Source organism: Fistularia commersonii, chromosome 8 (assembly GCF_037954325.1).
Source record: "Fistularia commersonii isolate RoL2024-O1a breed Wild chromosome 8, RoL_Fcom_v1.0, whole genome shotgun sequence".
NCBI classification, from domain to species: Eukaryota; Metazoa; Chordata; class Actinopteri; order Syngnathiformes; family Fistulariidae; genus Fistularia; species Fistularia commersonii.
This window is the reverse complement of record NC_141291.1, coordinates 20,475,099-20,491,216: the sequence shown is the minus strand read 5'-3', so window position 1 is coordinate 20,491,216 and position 16,118 is coordinate 20,475,099. Positions and strand designations below refer to the sequence as shown.

The 16,118-nt window shown below is 39.5% G+C and overlaps 1 protein-coding gene across 4 annotated transcripts in view; it reads right to left on the bottom strand.

The window, feature by feature from the left end:
• Positions 1-2,958: 2,958 nt before the first annotated feature.
• itgb1a (integrin, beta 1a) overlaps positions 2,959-16,118 on the bottom strand; it is a 34,907-nt gene continuing 21,747 nt past the window's right edge. For 2 of the 4 annotated variants that reach the window (XM_086151583.1, XM_086151584.1), the window contains exons 7-17: positions 15,506-15,661; positions 15,323-15,418; positions 14,705-14,794; positions 14,343-14,483; positions 13,176-13,378; positions 11,404-11,642; positions 11,106-11,328; positions 8,146-8,381; positions 7,854-8,020; positions 4,483-4,560; positions 2,959-4,018 (exon numbers count right to left, since the gene is read on the bottom strand). In XM_086151583.1, the coding sequence (XP_086007709.1) occupies positions 4,483-4,560; positions 7,854-8,020; positions 8,146-8,381; positions 11,106-11,328; positions 11,404-11,642; positions 13,176-13,378; positions 14,343-14,483; positions 14,705-14,794; positions 15,323-15,418; positions 15,506-15,661 (1,629 nt within the window). In that variant the 3' untranslated portion in view covers positions 2,959-4,018. Of the gene's footprint in view, positions 4,019-4,482; positions 4,561-7,457; positions 7,600-7,853; positions 8,021-8,145; positions 8,382-11,105; positions 11,329-11,403; positions 11,643-13,175; positions 13,379-14,342; positions 14,484-14,704; positions 14,795-15,322; positions 15,419-15,505; positions 15,662-16,118 lie in introns of those variants that run through there. The other 2 variants (XM_086151585.1, XM_086151586.1) reach the window with 2 other exon arrangements.

The window sequence follows — 16,118 nt, the reverse complement described above, 5'->3', positions numbered from 1 at the left end:
TATGATGGGGGACTATTTACCATTTACTTGTCAACGTTCCGATTTAATTTGACGTGATATGATCATTCTTGAAGTGTTCTAAATCCAAATTGGTTTTCAGTTATAGAGAATCTCTCACTCAAGTTGAGACTTGAACAGCAGATTGGAACACTTCCCTTGAAACCACAATTCTAAGTTCTTTTTTCACCTGACCTAAAGTGTTGCCTTAGTATGATGATTATTGTGGCAGCACTGATGGGCAATGTCAACTGTTTCTACAGTCACAAGAGAGAGAAAAAAAGGCTCCAACTCATTGTTGCAATTTACAAATGCAATCAAAGGTAGCGGACACTTTAACTTCTTACTAAGCACACTCTAAACTCTACTTTTATCACACAATTAATCCAAATCTGTGTCACAGCACCACTTAAGGTTTAGAATTTTTTCTGCTCCACCTGTGATACTTTCTTCAGAAAAAAATAGTTGTGAAAAACAATTATTACAACACACTGCTTGGACCGCCAGCAAGTTGAGGACACGTGGACTTGAATTCCACACTGCTTGCCATAACCCACTACTTGCAGCTAACTAACTTGCCATCTTAAGAGGCTTTCTCCACTTATTGAATATGAGGTCAGTCGTATACTTAAAATGCAACTAAATATGTTTGCATACCAGTTTGTTTGCTACTCATGACAGCACAATCAATCAATTCAGCTGTTGGATTATATTTTAGATTGACATAATCTATATGCATGTGGCCCTGTGTGTGACTGATAACTAGACCCTGACCTTCACTCAGTGTCAGCAAGGAATGGCTCCAGCTCCACTGCTACTGTCTGTGTTATGAACAATGAGTGAATATAAATGAATGAATGAATGAAGTTATGTAGGCATGTTCTTTATTTCTAAATTGACAGAAAGACCCTTGTGACTATCATACTAACTGAACCCTTCTTATGACCAGCAAAGTAACATACTGTGGTTGGCTGATGCATACTTTTAATGGACTTGCTTTTTTTGGATGTGTCTCTTTACAAATGTATCCTGTTCTGACATTTACATCATGCCATTGATAAGTTACATGTTGATACTACTGTTACAATAGGAGTTTGTGTCAGGGCTAAATTTCATTGCCATTAGAGACAGATGCAAGATCACCAAGAGGACACAAGTTGCCTTTTGGACACTACTTTATCCTTCCCTATGCCCATCAATATCATTTTCATTTTTAGTATTAATGCAATTATCCAAGTGATGCAGGATTGTGCACATTGTTTGTGGAAGCTGTAAATAATAATCCTCCCCACAAGAGATTTTGTAAACAGACATGTACTACTGTGCAGCATTGGGTCTTGAGTGTTGAGTAGGATAGACCAAGGCTTGTTGTCACACTTTTTACAGTCTTATACAATTCTTGGAATCAATTCATCATATAAAGAAAAAAATGTATACTAGATGAAAGACTCAGGTATGTTTTGTATTGCTGTAATTTTCATATCTAGTGTCAGTGCAGCCTTATTGGCAATCAAATTACAGTGTGAACCTGTGACATGTGGCCAGACCATCGAGTTGCCTCATTATACAAGGTAAGATGTCACACTGGATTTTGCAGCAGGACAAAATTGTTGTTGTTGACCTTTTTACTTCAAAGTGAACATTGAAGGCAGGCACAGAAAATTATGACATTTTCTTTGGCAAAATTTAGCATATTGAAAGAAAGATGTGAGCTGTCTATCTAGAAAGAGTGAGCATGCACGAAGGTGTGCTGTAGGGGTAACAGAAAAGTTCAAGGTGGAGGTGGGACTCCGTCAGGGATCAGCTCTGAGCCCCTTCTTGTTTGCAAGAATCCCCATGGGCCATGATGTTTGGGGATGACATTGTGATCGAAAGTGAGAGCAGAAAACAGGTAGAGGAAAATCTAGAGAGGTGGAGGTATGCTCTGGAAAGGAGAGGAATGAAAGTTAGTCGCAGCAAGACAGAATATATGTGTCTGAATGAGAGGAACTCGGGTGGAGCGGTGAGGCTACAGGGAGTGGAGATCAAGAAGTTGAAGGATTTCAGGTGCTTGTGGTCAACAGTCTAGAGCAACGGAGAGTGTGGAAAAGAGGTGAATAGACGGGCCCAAACAGGTTGGAATGGGTGGAGAAAAGTGTCAGGGGTACAATGTGATAGAAGACTATCGGCCAGAATGAAAGGAAAGGTGCACAAGACAGTGGTGAGACCAGCAATGCAGTATGGACTAGAAACTGTTACAATGACCAAAAGACAGCAGGCAGAACTAGAGGTTGCAGAGATGAGGATGTTGAGGTTCTCTTTGGGAGTGACCAGGATGGACAGGATCAGGAATGAGTCTATCAGAGGAACAGCACATGTTAGATGTTTTGGAGAGAAGGTCAGAGAAGCCAGACTGAGATGGTTCGGTCATGTACAGAGGAGGGATAGTGAACATATTGGTAGACGGATGCTGGAATTGGAGCTGCCAGGTAAGAGGTCTCGAGGAAGACCAAAGAATAGATTTATGGATGTAGTGAGGGATGAAATGAAGGTAGTTGGTGTGAAAGAGGAGAATACGGAGAATAGGGTTAAATGGAGAAAGTTGATTCACTGTGGCAACCCCTGAAGGGAAAAGCAGAAAGAAGACTCTAAACATATTCAAGATGTATTATTTATGAAAGCGGATGTGTATGAAAACACACTCCAGGCCTCTTTTACATACCCAAGTATTTACTTTTTGGCTTCCATATCCAAGCATTTTACATGCTTGCTGATTTTAATATAATTTTGTCTTGATTTCACAACAGCACAACACTCTTTAAAAAAAGGTTTGGGTGCAAACGTGCTATTGAGTGATGATTGAATTTCATTACCCTTATAAATTCCAAAAGACAACATTGCTTGTAAGTTCAATATAACACAAACTTAATACCCTCAGAACATTTTGATGGGCTAAATTTTTTTAGTCACACTGAGACAAAATTATTTTATGTTCTTTCCTTTATTGAATAAATAACTCAGGATAACTCTCTTAAAATGAAAGGCACTTTGAGGACAATACTGTAAAGACCTGTGTGTGTGGTACATTAGAGGCACTTCTGAGAATTCTTCAGAGATGAGTTATCACATCAAAACTCTTGTCAAATCCACTGAAACAATACTTAATTTAACAAGCAAACTGGAACATATTTTTGGTTGCTGAACAAGAACACAGGACCTCCGAAAGAATTATAGTCACTGTTGTGAGCAAATACAACATCATATAAAATGACTGAAATAAGCATTATGAGTATAGAAATCATTTGACGGTTTGCATTCTTCATAATTTAACAAGTGGTATATAATCCCTTAGTAACAGTACATCAGCAATATAAATAAAAAAATCCAGATATTGTTTGCTATTTACCTTCTTCAAAAATGAAATTTAAAAACTTTTAAAGCCGTTGCTGCAGTTCAGAACTACATTACAACAATTCCCTAAGACATTATCTATTATGAACACCAGTGCTCTTCTAACTATTCTTTAATCTTATTGCTGATCTCTTCAAAATACAGTGTGATATAATGTACTGCTACAGCCAACATGTTTCAAAACCCCCAGGTCCTGGACTGGAGCATACAAGACGTCAGTGCAAAGAGACAAGAATATGAGCTGAAAGATACGGTAAAAATAAGATTCAAAGAAATTGAAAGAGGTTTACGAAAACTCTTGGATATGTCCATGGTGTTCACATTGAAAGGAAAGGAAACACCTTTATTTTAACTTTGGCAAATATGTAACTTTAACATATATACACATTTTGTACATTTAAAATACAACAAAAGCATATGTGAGTGAGTTGAAATACAGAAGCAGTGGCCAAATGGTGTATGTATTAATAAAAGAAAGCAACATAAATATTCCTCAGAACAAAACATACGGTAAATACTGCAGTTGCAAATACTTCATAGCCAAGTCCACTGAAAAACTGAGCCATCATTTGCCTTCGTATTTTGGATTGACCACAGTTGTGACAGCACTTTTGTAGATGGGATTTTCACCCTGGAAAGAGATGATAAAAAAATAATTTTACAATGCTCAGTCATGGCTAATAGTTTTGTAAATTTTCATTACCATGCAGAACACCTGGTTACATTCACACAGTTGTATTATAATTGATAGTATATTTACTTTGATCCTCATTAGCACTGCAGTCTAACATTCCTACTTTGCGTTTTTACTCCTTTAGGTTGGACACAGAAAAACCAAGAAACCAGAAACCTACCTGAATTAATGTTTTGACAGTGGAAATTGAGTCTTTAGTACCGTGAGCAGTTCATCACAGCACACTCATGCATTCTAATTCTGACTAGGGAACTAATTATTGTAGATCCAATGCTTTATTATAGAATAAAAGCTGGCAAATAGTCTACTTACGAAAGTGGATAAAAAGCTGAAACCTCAGACAGGATGAGTGCATATGAAAGTAGTTCATGCAGGAAAGAGAAATTAAAATAAATACAAACTTAGAGGACACCAGCTTTACGTCCATAGTTTGGGTTCTGGAACTGATTGATAGGACTCTTGTAAATGGGGTTTTCTTGCTACAAGTACAGAGTGAGGACAGAATAGAATTCAGAAGTGTGGACATATACTAGCTGAGTAGGAAAAAGAAAATGGGTTAATGTGGCAGATGTTAGAAAGAATGATTCTTGAATGATGATATAAACCTCAGATAAAAATTTTGCTGGAACTCAACAGGTTGTTAAAAGAGTAGGACGAAATGGAAATGTTTATGCAACTTCAGATCCAGTGACAAAACCTTTTTTTACAGATCTAATTCAAAAATACACATAACTTACCATAATGGATAGACCACCAATAAAGGTTACAATCAAATTCAGGTGGAGCATATCTGTCACATATGTTTATGTATGGTGTCTTACATTATTCTAAGTATGCTTGGTTTTAATTGCTCAGACACCGGATCAATGCAGAGACACCGGATCAAATCCAATTGCAATAAATCCAATCAACCAGTAGTGTGGCATATTCTAGTGCCCTAACAAGCTGCTGAAGAAGATCGGTCGCTGACTTCACTCTTTTGTGCTGCTAGGAATTGCAAATCCAAATTGATTTTGATACCTTTTTTGCTGGACAGGAAAATGCAGTTTGGATTTACTCTTTGGATTACTCATTTTATTTATGAGTCAAAATATGCTGCCACATTCTGACAACAAATTTTCATTCTGTTAATGCATTTTAATTTGAATTTTGATTCCCATATACTATTTATCTTACTCATACTGGTCAACACAAATGCTGGTGATATCTGAAAGTGTCATAGTGTGTAAACAGTGAGGAATTTATCATCTCTTACAGCTATTCAAGCTCTAGGGTAAATTTGAGCATGAATGCAAACCATTGGTCCAGACCAGTAGGTATATTACAATTTATTTCAATTTCAAGAGTTTGATCAGCGGGAGGTTGTTGGATTGGATATCTATGGAATAAATGCAATTTAACCCAAGATAAAACAAAAAGCAAAAACAAAAAACTATAAAATCCTTTTTAACCCCACCACACAATCCATTTTCTAAAATGTTTAAATCTGTAAGAGTGAATAGAGTAAATTCTCTTTAAAAAAGTCACAAATGACCCTCTACTACACATATGTCAAAGTCAAACGAATTATCTCTGGCCCCTGGGATGAAATTGATTATTATTCTACTATTATTATTATTATTATTATTCTACTATTCTACTACTTATTCTATTCTACTATTATCTATTACTGGTATGTTTTTTACTTGAAACTCTGGCACAACAATTTCCTTCGGGATTAATAAAATTGTTCTCATCTCATCTCATCTCATTATTAGAACCAACCTGCAGGCCGCAGCCGCCCACTGGTGTTTTGAACCCACTACATTCCCCAACGATGCAACAGTAGCCCGCGAACTCACTGCAGCGCAGCGAACGGGCTTTGGGTTCATTCTTCATCAGCAGTCAGAGCAGATGTCAAATTTCATCTCCTCCCCAAAAATGGCTAAACGAAAGGTGGACGCTGAGAACAGGGGGTTTCAAGGCAGGTGGGAGGCAGAGTACATGTTCACGAAGGTAAAAGGCAAACCTGTGTGTCTTTTGTGTGGAGAAAGTTTGGCTGCAGATGCGGATAGAAAACTTAAGCCACTTTCCCAGCTGCCAGACCATGAAAGAGAAGCTCTCTACCGCTGTGTTCCCAAGTGCACAGTTTGCCGATAAAATCAACATACTTGCTGCCGACTTCCGACGTCAATTTGCCGACTTTGAAGCCCAAAAAAGCAGGTTTGCACTGCTTGGTAATCCTTTTGCAGTTGACGTGGAAAGCGCACCACCAAACCTACAAATGGAATTGATTGAGCTCCAGTGCAATGACATACTGAAGGAAAAATATAAGAGAGTAGGTACTGCTGAGTTTGCATGTTTCATCCCCGACACAATGCCCCAGCTGCGCATCCAAGCTGCTCAGATGCTCTCGATGTTTGGGAGCACATACCTGTGTGAACAACTGTTCTCTTTGATGAAGCTAAGCAAAACATCACACAGTAGCTGCCATAGTGATAAGCACCTTCACTCAATCCTGAGGATTTCCTCAGACAGAGCTTGACCTTGAACATTGATGAACTTGTACAAAAGATGAGACACCACCAAGTATCAGGCTCAGCCTCAGACAAGTGAGCATCACAGAGCATGAACGTAATTTTAGTTTTTAATTCAGTTAAATTTTTACAATTGTTTCTACAAGACATGAGATTTTCCTTTGAAGAAAGTATTTTTTGTCTGTATACCATAGATTTTTGTATTATATTTTATTGTGTTTTATTTATTTATATTTATTTTTCCATTAATGGACTCGAGAAAAATTGCGGATAGAAAGAATACAACTCATTTGATTTATTTATTTTTATTTTCTCATTTTACTATTTGAAAGCAGTAATTGATATGGTCATAGAGCAGCACAATATTGCATTCTCAGTTAATAATGCATGCAATTTCATTTATGCATTTAGGTCTTTGTTCAATAGGCTATATTCAGTCAGTTCAATATGTTTTAATAAACATTGAACAAGTCCGGCCGTTGGCTTGTTACAAATTTGTTTTTTTGGCCCTCTGTGTATTTAACTTTGACATCCCTGCTCTACTATATGGTAAATGCAAAGACAACATGGCGTGCATCTCGGGGTTAAAATGGGGGTTAAAATGGTCCTTGGAACAGTCCTAGTTCCATCCCCAAAGTGTTGTTGACCAAGACACTAAACACCTAACTGCTCCCCTGACGCTGCTCAATAGCTCCCCTCTGCTCCCAGCTCATGCTTGATGGGTTAAACGCAGTGGTTGAATTTTGCTGATGTGCTGTATGAATTACTGAATGTTACTATTAAGGTCTTCTTTCCTCCATAACATTTATTGAAAGACTTACTGGCATAGCTGCCTCATCAAGTCCTTCAACCACTAGATGGTGGCAGATAGCAGTACATAAATCTATGTTCCGCTCGCATTTTGATGAGTGATGAGCTGCAGACACTCCTCCGAAAAAAATGTCTAGCTATGCTGGGAGTGCATAAATTTCCAAAAAGTCCACATGGTCACCAACATTTTTCCTATAATTTTGAGTGACATTCACATGCAACACAATGAGACAGTTTTTGAGCTGTGATGAGAGTGAGAATTGGATTTCGTGGACTAATAAACAGTTCAGTAAATCTTACTGTTGCCAAGAAGATCAGAAGGTTGCCTGAGTCAAGTCTGAGTCAAAAGTTAGAATTTAAAGAAAAAGTAATCTGCCTTCTAAATGTAAATCAATTCAATGTGGAGATAAGTAAAAAATGACTTAATATTTATCTTCTGCACTCACCGTATCCCATTTGGCATTCATTTTCTCCTTCTCAAACTTTGCAAACTCTCTTCTATCATGGATGATCATCAGCAGCTTCCAGATAAGCAAAAGCGCCATGCCAATCAGAACAATTCCTGCAACCACGCCTGCCACAATGGGGATGATGTCAGGGCCAGTAGGGCAGTCTAGAATACAATATAACAATGCAAACTCAATAAAATGGTTCTCATGATTGAATGTGATATTGTTTTATCACCGGTAGCATGGTCTCTGTAATTAACTATAGCAATCCGTGATCATGATTACTTACCCAAAGTGTCAACAACATGTACCTCCCTCTCTGTTCTATTATTGACAGCATAGGTGTAATAGAACCAGCAGTCATTGGGGTCCCTCTCTTTGCAGTGCATCACTGGGTAGGAGGCGTCGTTGGGCTGTGGCAACTTATCCCTGTCCTTTACTTTAATCAAAGTGAAGTAACTGCAGAGTTGTTCACACGTGTCCTTTTTCTCACCAGTGCCAAATGCCCGGCATTGAACACACTCTCTGAAGGGGATGGAGATGAGCAGTGAGGTTTGTTATATATAAAGAATGCAATACAGAATGAATGCAAAGAAATAAGGAAGCCATTTGGCTTTGCAAATTTGGTTGTATTTGTCCATATGGAGAAATACTGTAGATTTATGAAATATCTGTGATGGAGATCTGTTGAACAATGTATTTAATAATATTTCTTTCATTCAGATCCCTATTTTAGTGTTCCCTTTATTTTCTTGAGCAGTATATAATGAAAGACTAATATGTGACAGTTCAACAAAAGTTAACTATTCAAATTTTATTTGAAATTGTGTTGAAACTCCTGAACAACTAATAATAATCATGTTCTACTAAGGACAATCCTGCACTGTACATCCAGTACAGCCTGTGCTGTAATTATCTGTTCGTGTGTGACTAAACTGTCCGCATACAACCTACACTTTATGAGTTGCACATTCAAAGCTGCACTCATCTTTAACTTGCACATCTTGCTCATACTATTTACATTTCTGTATACGGTTTACATTTCCTTGCACTGTTTACATCTGTTTACAACAGTATGTTTACTATCTATTTATCTCTACTTATCTAGTTGCATTGTGGAAAGCAAAGCAAGATTTTCATTGTACAGGAAAACATGTTTCCACACTGTACACATGACAATTAACACTTTGCATTATCATTCCACACTGTCTTTTCAACTTCCATTTATCAAAATCCAGAATGCAGCCTCAGGGCAGCACTGGCCCGTGTCTCTCCAAGCCTGCGTTGGGGGGGCACGGAGCAGTGTCTCCCTGTGCCGGCCCAAGCCAGGGTAAATGCAGAGGGTTGCGTCAGGAAGGGCATCTGCCGTAAAACTTTTGCCAAAACCACACATGTGAATTGACCATAATAACCAGATCATACCGGATTGGTTGAGGACCGGGTTAACACAGACCGCCATTGGTTCTGATGACCTACAGGAAACCAATGGAAACTGGGCTACTGTAAGTCAAAGAAGGAGAGGAGGAAGGCCTGTTCGGAAGCAGTGACAGAAAAGGAAAGAGCCTGGGACTGAGAGTAGGCACTTTGAATATCGGGACTATGACAGGAAGAGGTAGAGAAGTGGTCGACATGATGCAGAGACGGAAGGTGGATGTACTGTGTGTCCAGGAGACCAGGTGGAAAGGTAGTAAGGCTAGAAGCTTAGGAGCAGGCTTTAAGTTGTATTATTATGGTACCAACAAGAAGAGAAATGGAGTAGGAGTTATCTTGAAGGAGGAGTTTGCTAGGAATGTTCTGGAGGTGAAAAGAATGTCAGATAGACTTATGAGTCTGAAACTGGAAATTGAAGGTGTGATGCTCAATGTTGTTAGTGGCAATGCCCCGGAGGTGGGATGTGAATTTGAATAGGCAATAGAGGGGATGACGAAGTGATGGGCAGATTTGGGATACAGGATAGGAATGCAGAGGGACAGATGGTGGTAGATTTTGCAAAAAGGAAAGGAGAGGAATGAAAGTTAGTCGCAGCAAGACAGAATATATGTGTGTGAATGAGAGGAACTTGGGTGGAACGGGGAGGCTACAGGGAGTGGAGATCAAGAAGCTGGAGAATTTCAGGTACCTGGGGTCAACAGTCCAGAGCAACGGAGAGTTTGGAAAAAAGGTGACAAGATGGGTCCAAGCAGGTTGGAATGAGTGGAGAAAAGTGTCAGGGGTACTATGTGATAGAAGACTATCGGCCAGAATAAAAGGAAAGGTGTATAAGACAGTGGTGAGGCCAGCGATGCTGTATGGCCTAGAAACTGTTACAATGACCAAAAGACAGCAGCAGGCAGAACTAGAGGTTGCAGAGATGAAGATGTTGAGGTTATCTTTGGGAGTGACCAGGATGGATAGGATCAGGAATGAGTCTATCAGAGGAACAGCACATGTTAGAGTTTTTGGAGAGAAGGTCAGAGAAGCCAGACTGAGATGGTTCGGACATGTGCAGAGGACGGATAGAGAATATATTGGTAGACGGATGCTGGAATTGGAGCTGCCAGGCAAGAGGTCTCAAGGAAGACCAAAGAGAAGATTTATGGACGTAGTGAGAGAGGATATGAAGGTAGTTGGTGTGAAAGAGGAGAATACGGAGAATAGGGTTAAATGGAGAAAGTTGATTCACTGTGGCAACCCTTGAAGGGAAAAGCAGAAAGAAGAAGAAGATTCTTGCAAATATATGTAAAATGTAAACGCAAAATATCTTTTCACATACTTGAAATACTTAAGGATGGTATTGGATTAAATGCTTTATATTTAACCCACTTCACAAGAGGAAACTGCACTTATATAAAATTCAAAATATTTACCCCAAGGCACTGCCTAATATCCCATACTGGATATCAAGATATGTAATACTCTCTGAAAATAATTTGCTTCTTGGTTTCAAAAATGTCCCTCTAATATCACATTAGCTAATTTTATTCATTAGTCTGATGAGACAGAGCCAACTGAGTTGGTATTAATGACCTTGACCACAGTTTATTTTGACTGCTGATATTTTGACTGAGCAATCCTACACCATTAACCGAGCACTATCTCCAAACTGAGCACTATCTCCAGGTGATATACACAAACATCAAAATATCTGTTCTGTCACTACACCCAGACTCAGGAATATGCAACACTTATGCATATACTAAAAATAAAAAGTCAAGCTTAAATAAACCTAATACATATCAACAAAGTAATAACTGCAAGTTTAGAACTCACTTGTGTTCAGTGCATACTCCTGGGCAGGTGGGACATGTTTCACAGGTGGGGCCCTGGAATTTATGATCAGTACACTTGCAAGTGCCACATTCACATTTTCCTCTTCCATTGCAAATCTGCTTGTTGCTGGCCAGACATGTACTTGTATCCAGAGAGCAGTCACAGGCACTCCCTGTCCACATTGGGTCACAGACACAAACCCTGCATTCACAGCGTCCATGCCCTGTGGGGAAAAATAGAGAATGTCACTTGTAATCAGTGCATCATACTAGCTTTTCAGTGTAACTGTAAAACTCACCTCCACAAAGTTTGTTTGCAGAGCGGTCACAGTTGAAGTTGTCACACTCGCAGTATTGGCCACTGTATCTCTCCTCAGGACTGTCTCTCGTCTTGCACTCACATGTGCCACACACACAGTTTCCACTGTTGCTGCAGATGTCAGTGCCATTGTCTTTACGACACGTTCGGTCCATGTCTTCTGTTGCTACATCATTGCTACTGCATTCACACTTCCTGCCCACACGTCCTTCATTACACCTGAGACAGAGAGAGAAATAGAGGGGAAAGTAAACATGGAATGTGACTAGAGAGTAAGCTTTACAGGTGGTCCTGACTTAACGACGTACTCTATTAACAATGACTTGGAGTTACGTCGGGCTTTGCGATGATAATAAAATATGCACGGAATGCACTGGCAGCGGAGTTGTGAGTGAGTATGTACTGTATGGGCTTACTCGTGCTTATAATTTGTCTATATTCTTGCAAATATAAAAATGCAGCCTCGGGGTGGCACTGGCCCGTGTCTCTCCAAGCTTACTGTGGGTCATAGAACAAGAACAAGAAGAAGAGGAGGAGTGCGTGTTCGGAAGCAGAGAGAGAGAGGAGGAAAGGAAAGAGCCTGGGACTGAGAGTAGGGACTCTGAATATCAGGACTATGACAGGAAAAGGTAGAGAGTTGGTTGACATGATGCAGAGAAGGAAGGTGGATATACTGTGTGTCCAGGAGACCAGTGGAAAGGTAGTAAGGCCAGAAGCTTAGGAGCAGGCTTTAAGTTGTACTATTATGGTACTGACAAGAAGAGAAATGGAGTAAGAGTTATCTTGAAGGAGGAGTTTGTTAGGAACGTCCTGGAGGTGAAAAGAATGTCAGATAGAGTTATGAGTCTGACACTGGAAATTGAAGGAGTGATGCTCAATGTTGTTAGTGGCTATGCCCTGCGGGTGGGATGTGAATCTGAAGAGAAGAAGTTCTGGAATGAGTTAGATGAAGTGATGCAGAATATTCCCAGAAATGAGAGAGTGGTAATTGGTGCAAACTTCAATGAACATGTTGGTGAGGGCAATAGAGGGGATGAAGAAGTGATGGGCAGATTTGGGAAAAACAGGACAGGAATGCAGAGGGACAGATGGTGGTAGATTTTGCTAAAGGACGGAAATGGCTGTAGTGAACACCCTTTTCCAGAAGAAAATGGAACATAGGGTAACTTATAAGGGCAGAGGTAGGAGGATGCAGGTAGACTACATCTTTTTAATGAGGTAACCTGAAAGAAATCGGTGACTGCAAAGTAGTTGTAGGTGAGAGAGTAGCCAAACAGCATAGGATAGTGGTTTTTAGGATGACTCGTGTTTAGAAGCCAGACTGAGATGGTTCGGACATGTGCAGAGGAGGGATAGAGAATATATTAGTAGACGGATGCTGGAATTGGAGCTGCCAGGCAAGAGGTCTCGAGGAAGACCAAAGAGAAGATTTATGGACGTAGTGAGAGAGGATATGAAGGTAGTTAAGATGAGAGAGGAGGATATGGAGAATATGGTTAGATGGAGAAAGTTGATTCGCTGTGGCGACCCTTGAAGGGAAAAGCCGAAAGAAGAAGAAGATTCTTGCAAATATAAACATTGAAGGAAAAAAATAGTATAAAAGCACAGTACAAATGGCTGATGCATATACTGTATGGTAGTACGATAGAAATGGTGTTTCGCTTAACGACAGACCATTTGGAATGTAACTCCCTTGTTAAGTGAGGACAACCTGTATTTACATATCAAACCTTGTGGGAAGTTTAGACTTACTTGCAGGCTCCGCACTCGTAAGTCCCATGACCAAAGTGGCAGAGGTCACTGTTCTTGACACCCTCCTTGTGGCATTCACACTCACAAATGAAGTTGAGTTTAATCTCCACCTCCTCTGTAAAGCCTAGGGGCTTTATCTTAATGGTCTCCGACTTGCCTTGCCTGGGACAGCCCTTAGAAGTCACACTGATGGTAAATGTGACCTAAGAATAAAAGTCAAAGGGGGAAACAGGGATTGAGGGAATTGCTAATGCCACTCATAAACCAGAAAACTTTGAAGTAATGGAAAAGACTTGTGGAAAACTATGATCTCACACCTGCTCACAACTAAAAAGACAAGTTTCTAGAGTTTTCAGTCGCAGCTTAGTCTCAGACTGAGATTTTATAAAGACTGAGAATCTTACAGGGTAATTATTTACAAGACTAGAACTAGATTCTGTCATCAATTTTGTCCCACCATACAATGGCTCTTAGTATAAAACTTACACTTAAATGGAAGAGAAGCAGCTTTTGGCTACAGCAGCCCTATTGTATGCAGTGGTTTGTGCAAAAAAAGCTAATATCAGCAAGAGGAGAGGCCGAAGTGGAATGTGGGCATTGTACAAGTTGGGCTGTTCTGATCACAGCTCCACCATCTGCTCCTCCTCCTGAACAGTTTCTATTGATCGGGATGTGCTTTGCCATTCCCGTTCATCCATAGTGCCATTGAATATAATTTCTGCTGCCAATAATGCTGTGGTGATTGTTTGACCACCCGGTTTCCTGCTGCTGGTTTTGTTAGAGCTCATCTATTGGTTCTTGATTGCATGATGTCATCGTAATGACTGAAAGACTTGCGATAATATCAAACACATTTGATATTGTCATGAGCCCAAGACTATGAAAAGACTGATCGAAAACAGCTCAGATTACAAACTTATACTAACAAACGACATGACAGGAGCGTGCAGCAACTCTAGTACAACTCCTAAAATTTTCTTCTGACTTTCTGTTTTTAATCTGTGACTGTGAAAACCTTTTGGTGATTTGTCAAATTTGTAATTTGCCAAAAAAACAGGCATCCACAGTTATTTCCTGCATCTTGGTGTATGGCAAATAATGTTACCTACTATCTAGACTTCTCATTTTTTGTGCAAGCAGCTAATTCAATGATTCTCTCACACTAACCTCATCTCCAATGGAGATATTGGAGCACTTCCTTCCATTTTCACCCTCAGAAATCACTCCATTCTTACAGTGAGAGGTATATGAGATGGTCACTCCTTCGGGCAGCTTGCTGTTCTCCAGAATCACTTCAGATGAAAGAGACTGCAAAGAATGAGGAAATAAAACTGTATTGCCTTTTCTCCACTGCACTGAAATCTTATCTTGGAGCTTTTATAAGAAAGCAAAAAACACAAATACCTAGCAAGGGCATGACAAGAAAAACAAACAAACAAACAGAATAGCTTTGTCTGTTCAACTCAAAGCACAGAAAACGGTTACTTTAATAGATGACAACCAAAGGATTATAAAACAGGCGTACTTACATTGTAAGCATCTATAATAAGGTTGATTACATTGCTGGAGTTATCGGACAGTGTGCCTACAGCTGACTTTGGAATCAGGTTTTTCAGCTCCTAAAGGGACAAGTGAAGAGGAGAACCTGGAGAAACCCACATAACACAAGGAGAACATGCAAACTCCGCACAGAAAGGCATCCCCTATATCCATAAGTATGTACGTCCATATTATGAATTTTTATATCACAGTGCAGATAAGGTGTTATAATTCAATTTTATTTCAAATGTAATTTTTACTGAAATGGTGATAGGATCAATTTTCTGGGACATAATAAGAAAAATAATTTATCTATTAATCTCCATGGGAAAATTCATTCTCTGCAATTAACCCATCATGGATGAACCATGAGCAGTAGGCTGCTGTCCACTATCGCCAGGGAAGCAGTACGGGATTCAGTGTCTTGCCAACAACAATTCAACACACTAGGAGGAGCCAGGAATTGAATCAGGAACATTCGGTAACTCCTGCGCCACAATGCCTCCTTATATTAAAAGATTAATATTCATGTTACACATTTAATATTTACATGACCATTTCACCAGTGGATGATGAAAAAACTGTGCAGACAGAAAAAAATAACTAACTTGATAAACAGGCTGGAACTCTTGGGTAACTGCAAATATGGTTTGAATGTTGTTATCACTCAGCTTCTGAACCAGGTGAGCAATGGAGGGATAGTCCTTGAAAACAAGATACATTCCTTGTTGATATAAGAAGAAACGTCTGCTGAAAGAAACACTAAAGAACATTTCTGATACTGAACTTACATAGTAGTGGCTCATCGTGTAAACGTTGTTCTCTAAATGACATTTTCCATCATTAGGCAGTACAATACCTCCAAGCTTGCCATCCCCGGCAAAATGGAAACCAGCATCAGTGGAGAAAACAAGTAAACGAGTCACATTCCTCCAGCCAATGTGATCCTGAAGTATGTGAAAAAAAGCATAGTATTACGAAGACTTGTTTGCTTGTAGAATATATCTAATATATAATATAATATATGGCGCTTTATATAATACATGTCTAATAAAAATATGGGAGTATCGTTTATGACAAGCTAGGGCACTTAAAAAGAACTTGTGAAAGCATGAAGTCTCCTTGCTAACATCTTGGCCACTTGATCCCATGATGTACCCAGGAAACTTGCCAGTGATCGTTCGCCAGTTGATCACAGAGCCACATTAAGAGACATACAGTTCATCCACTTTCCAGCTCAAAGGACTAAACAATTTAACCTAATGCATGTTTCTGAAGATGCTGGAGAATCTAGAGAGAGCCCATGCAGACATGGGGAGAGCATGCAAAGTCAATACAAAAAGGCCCCAGTCAGAATAAAACCCAGGACTTTCTTTTTGTAAGGCAGAAGTGCTAACCACAGCC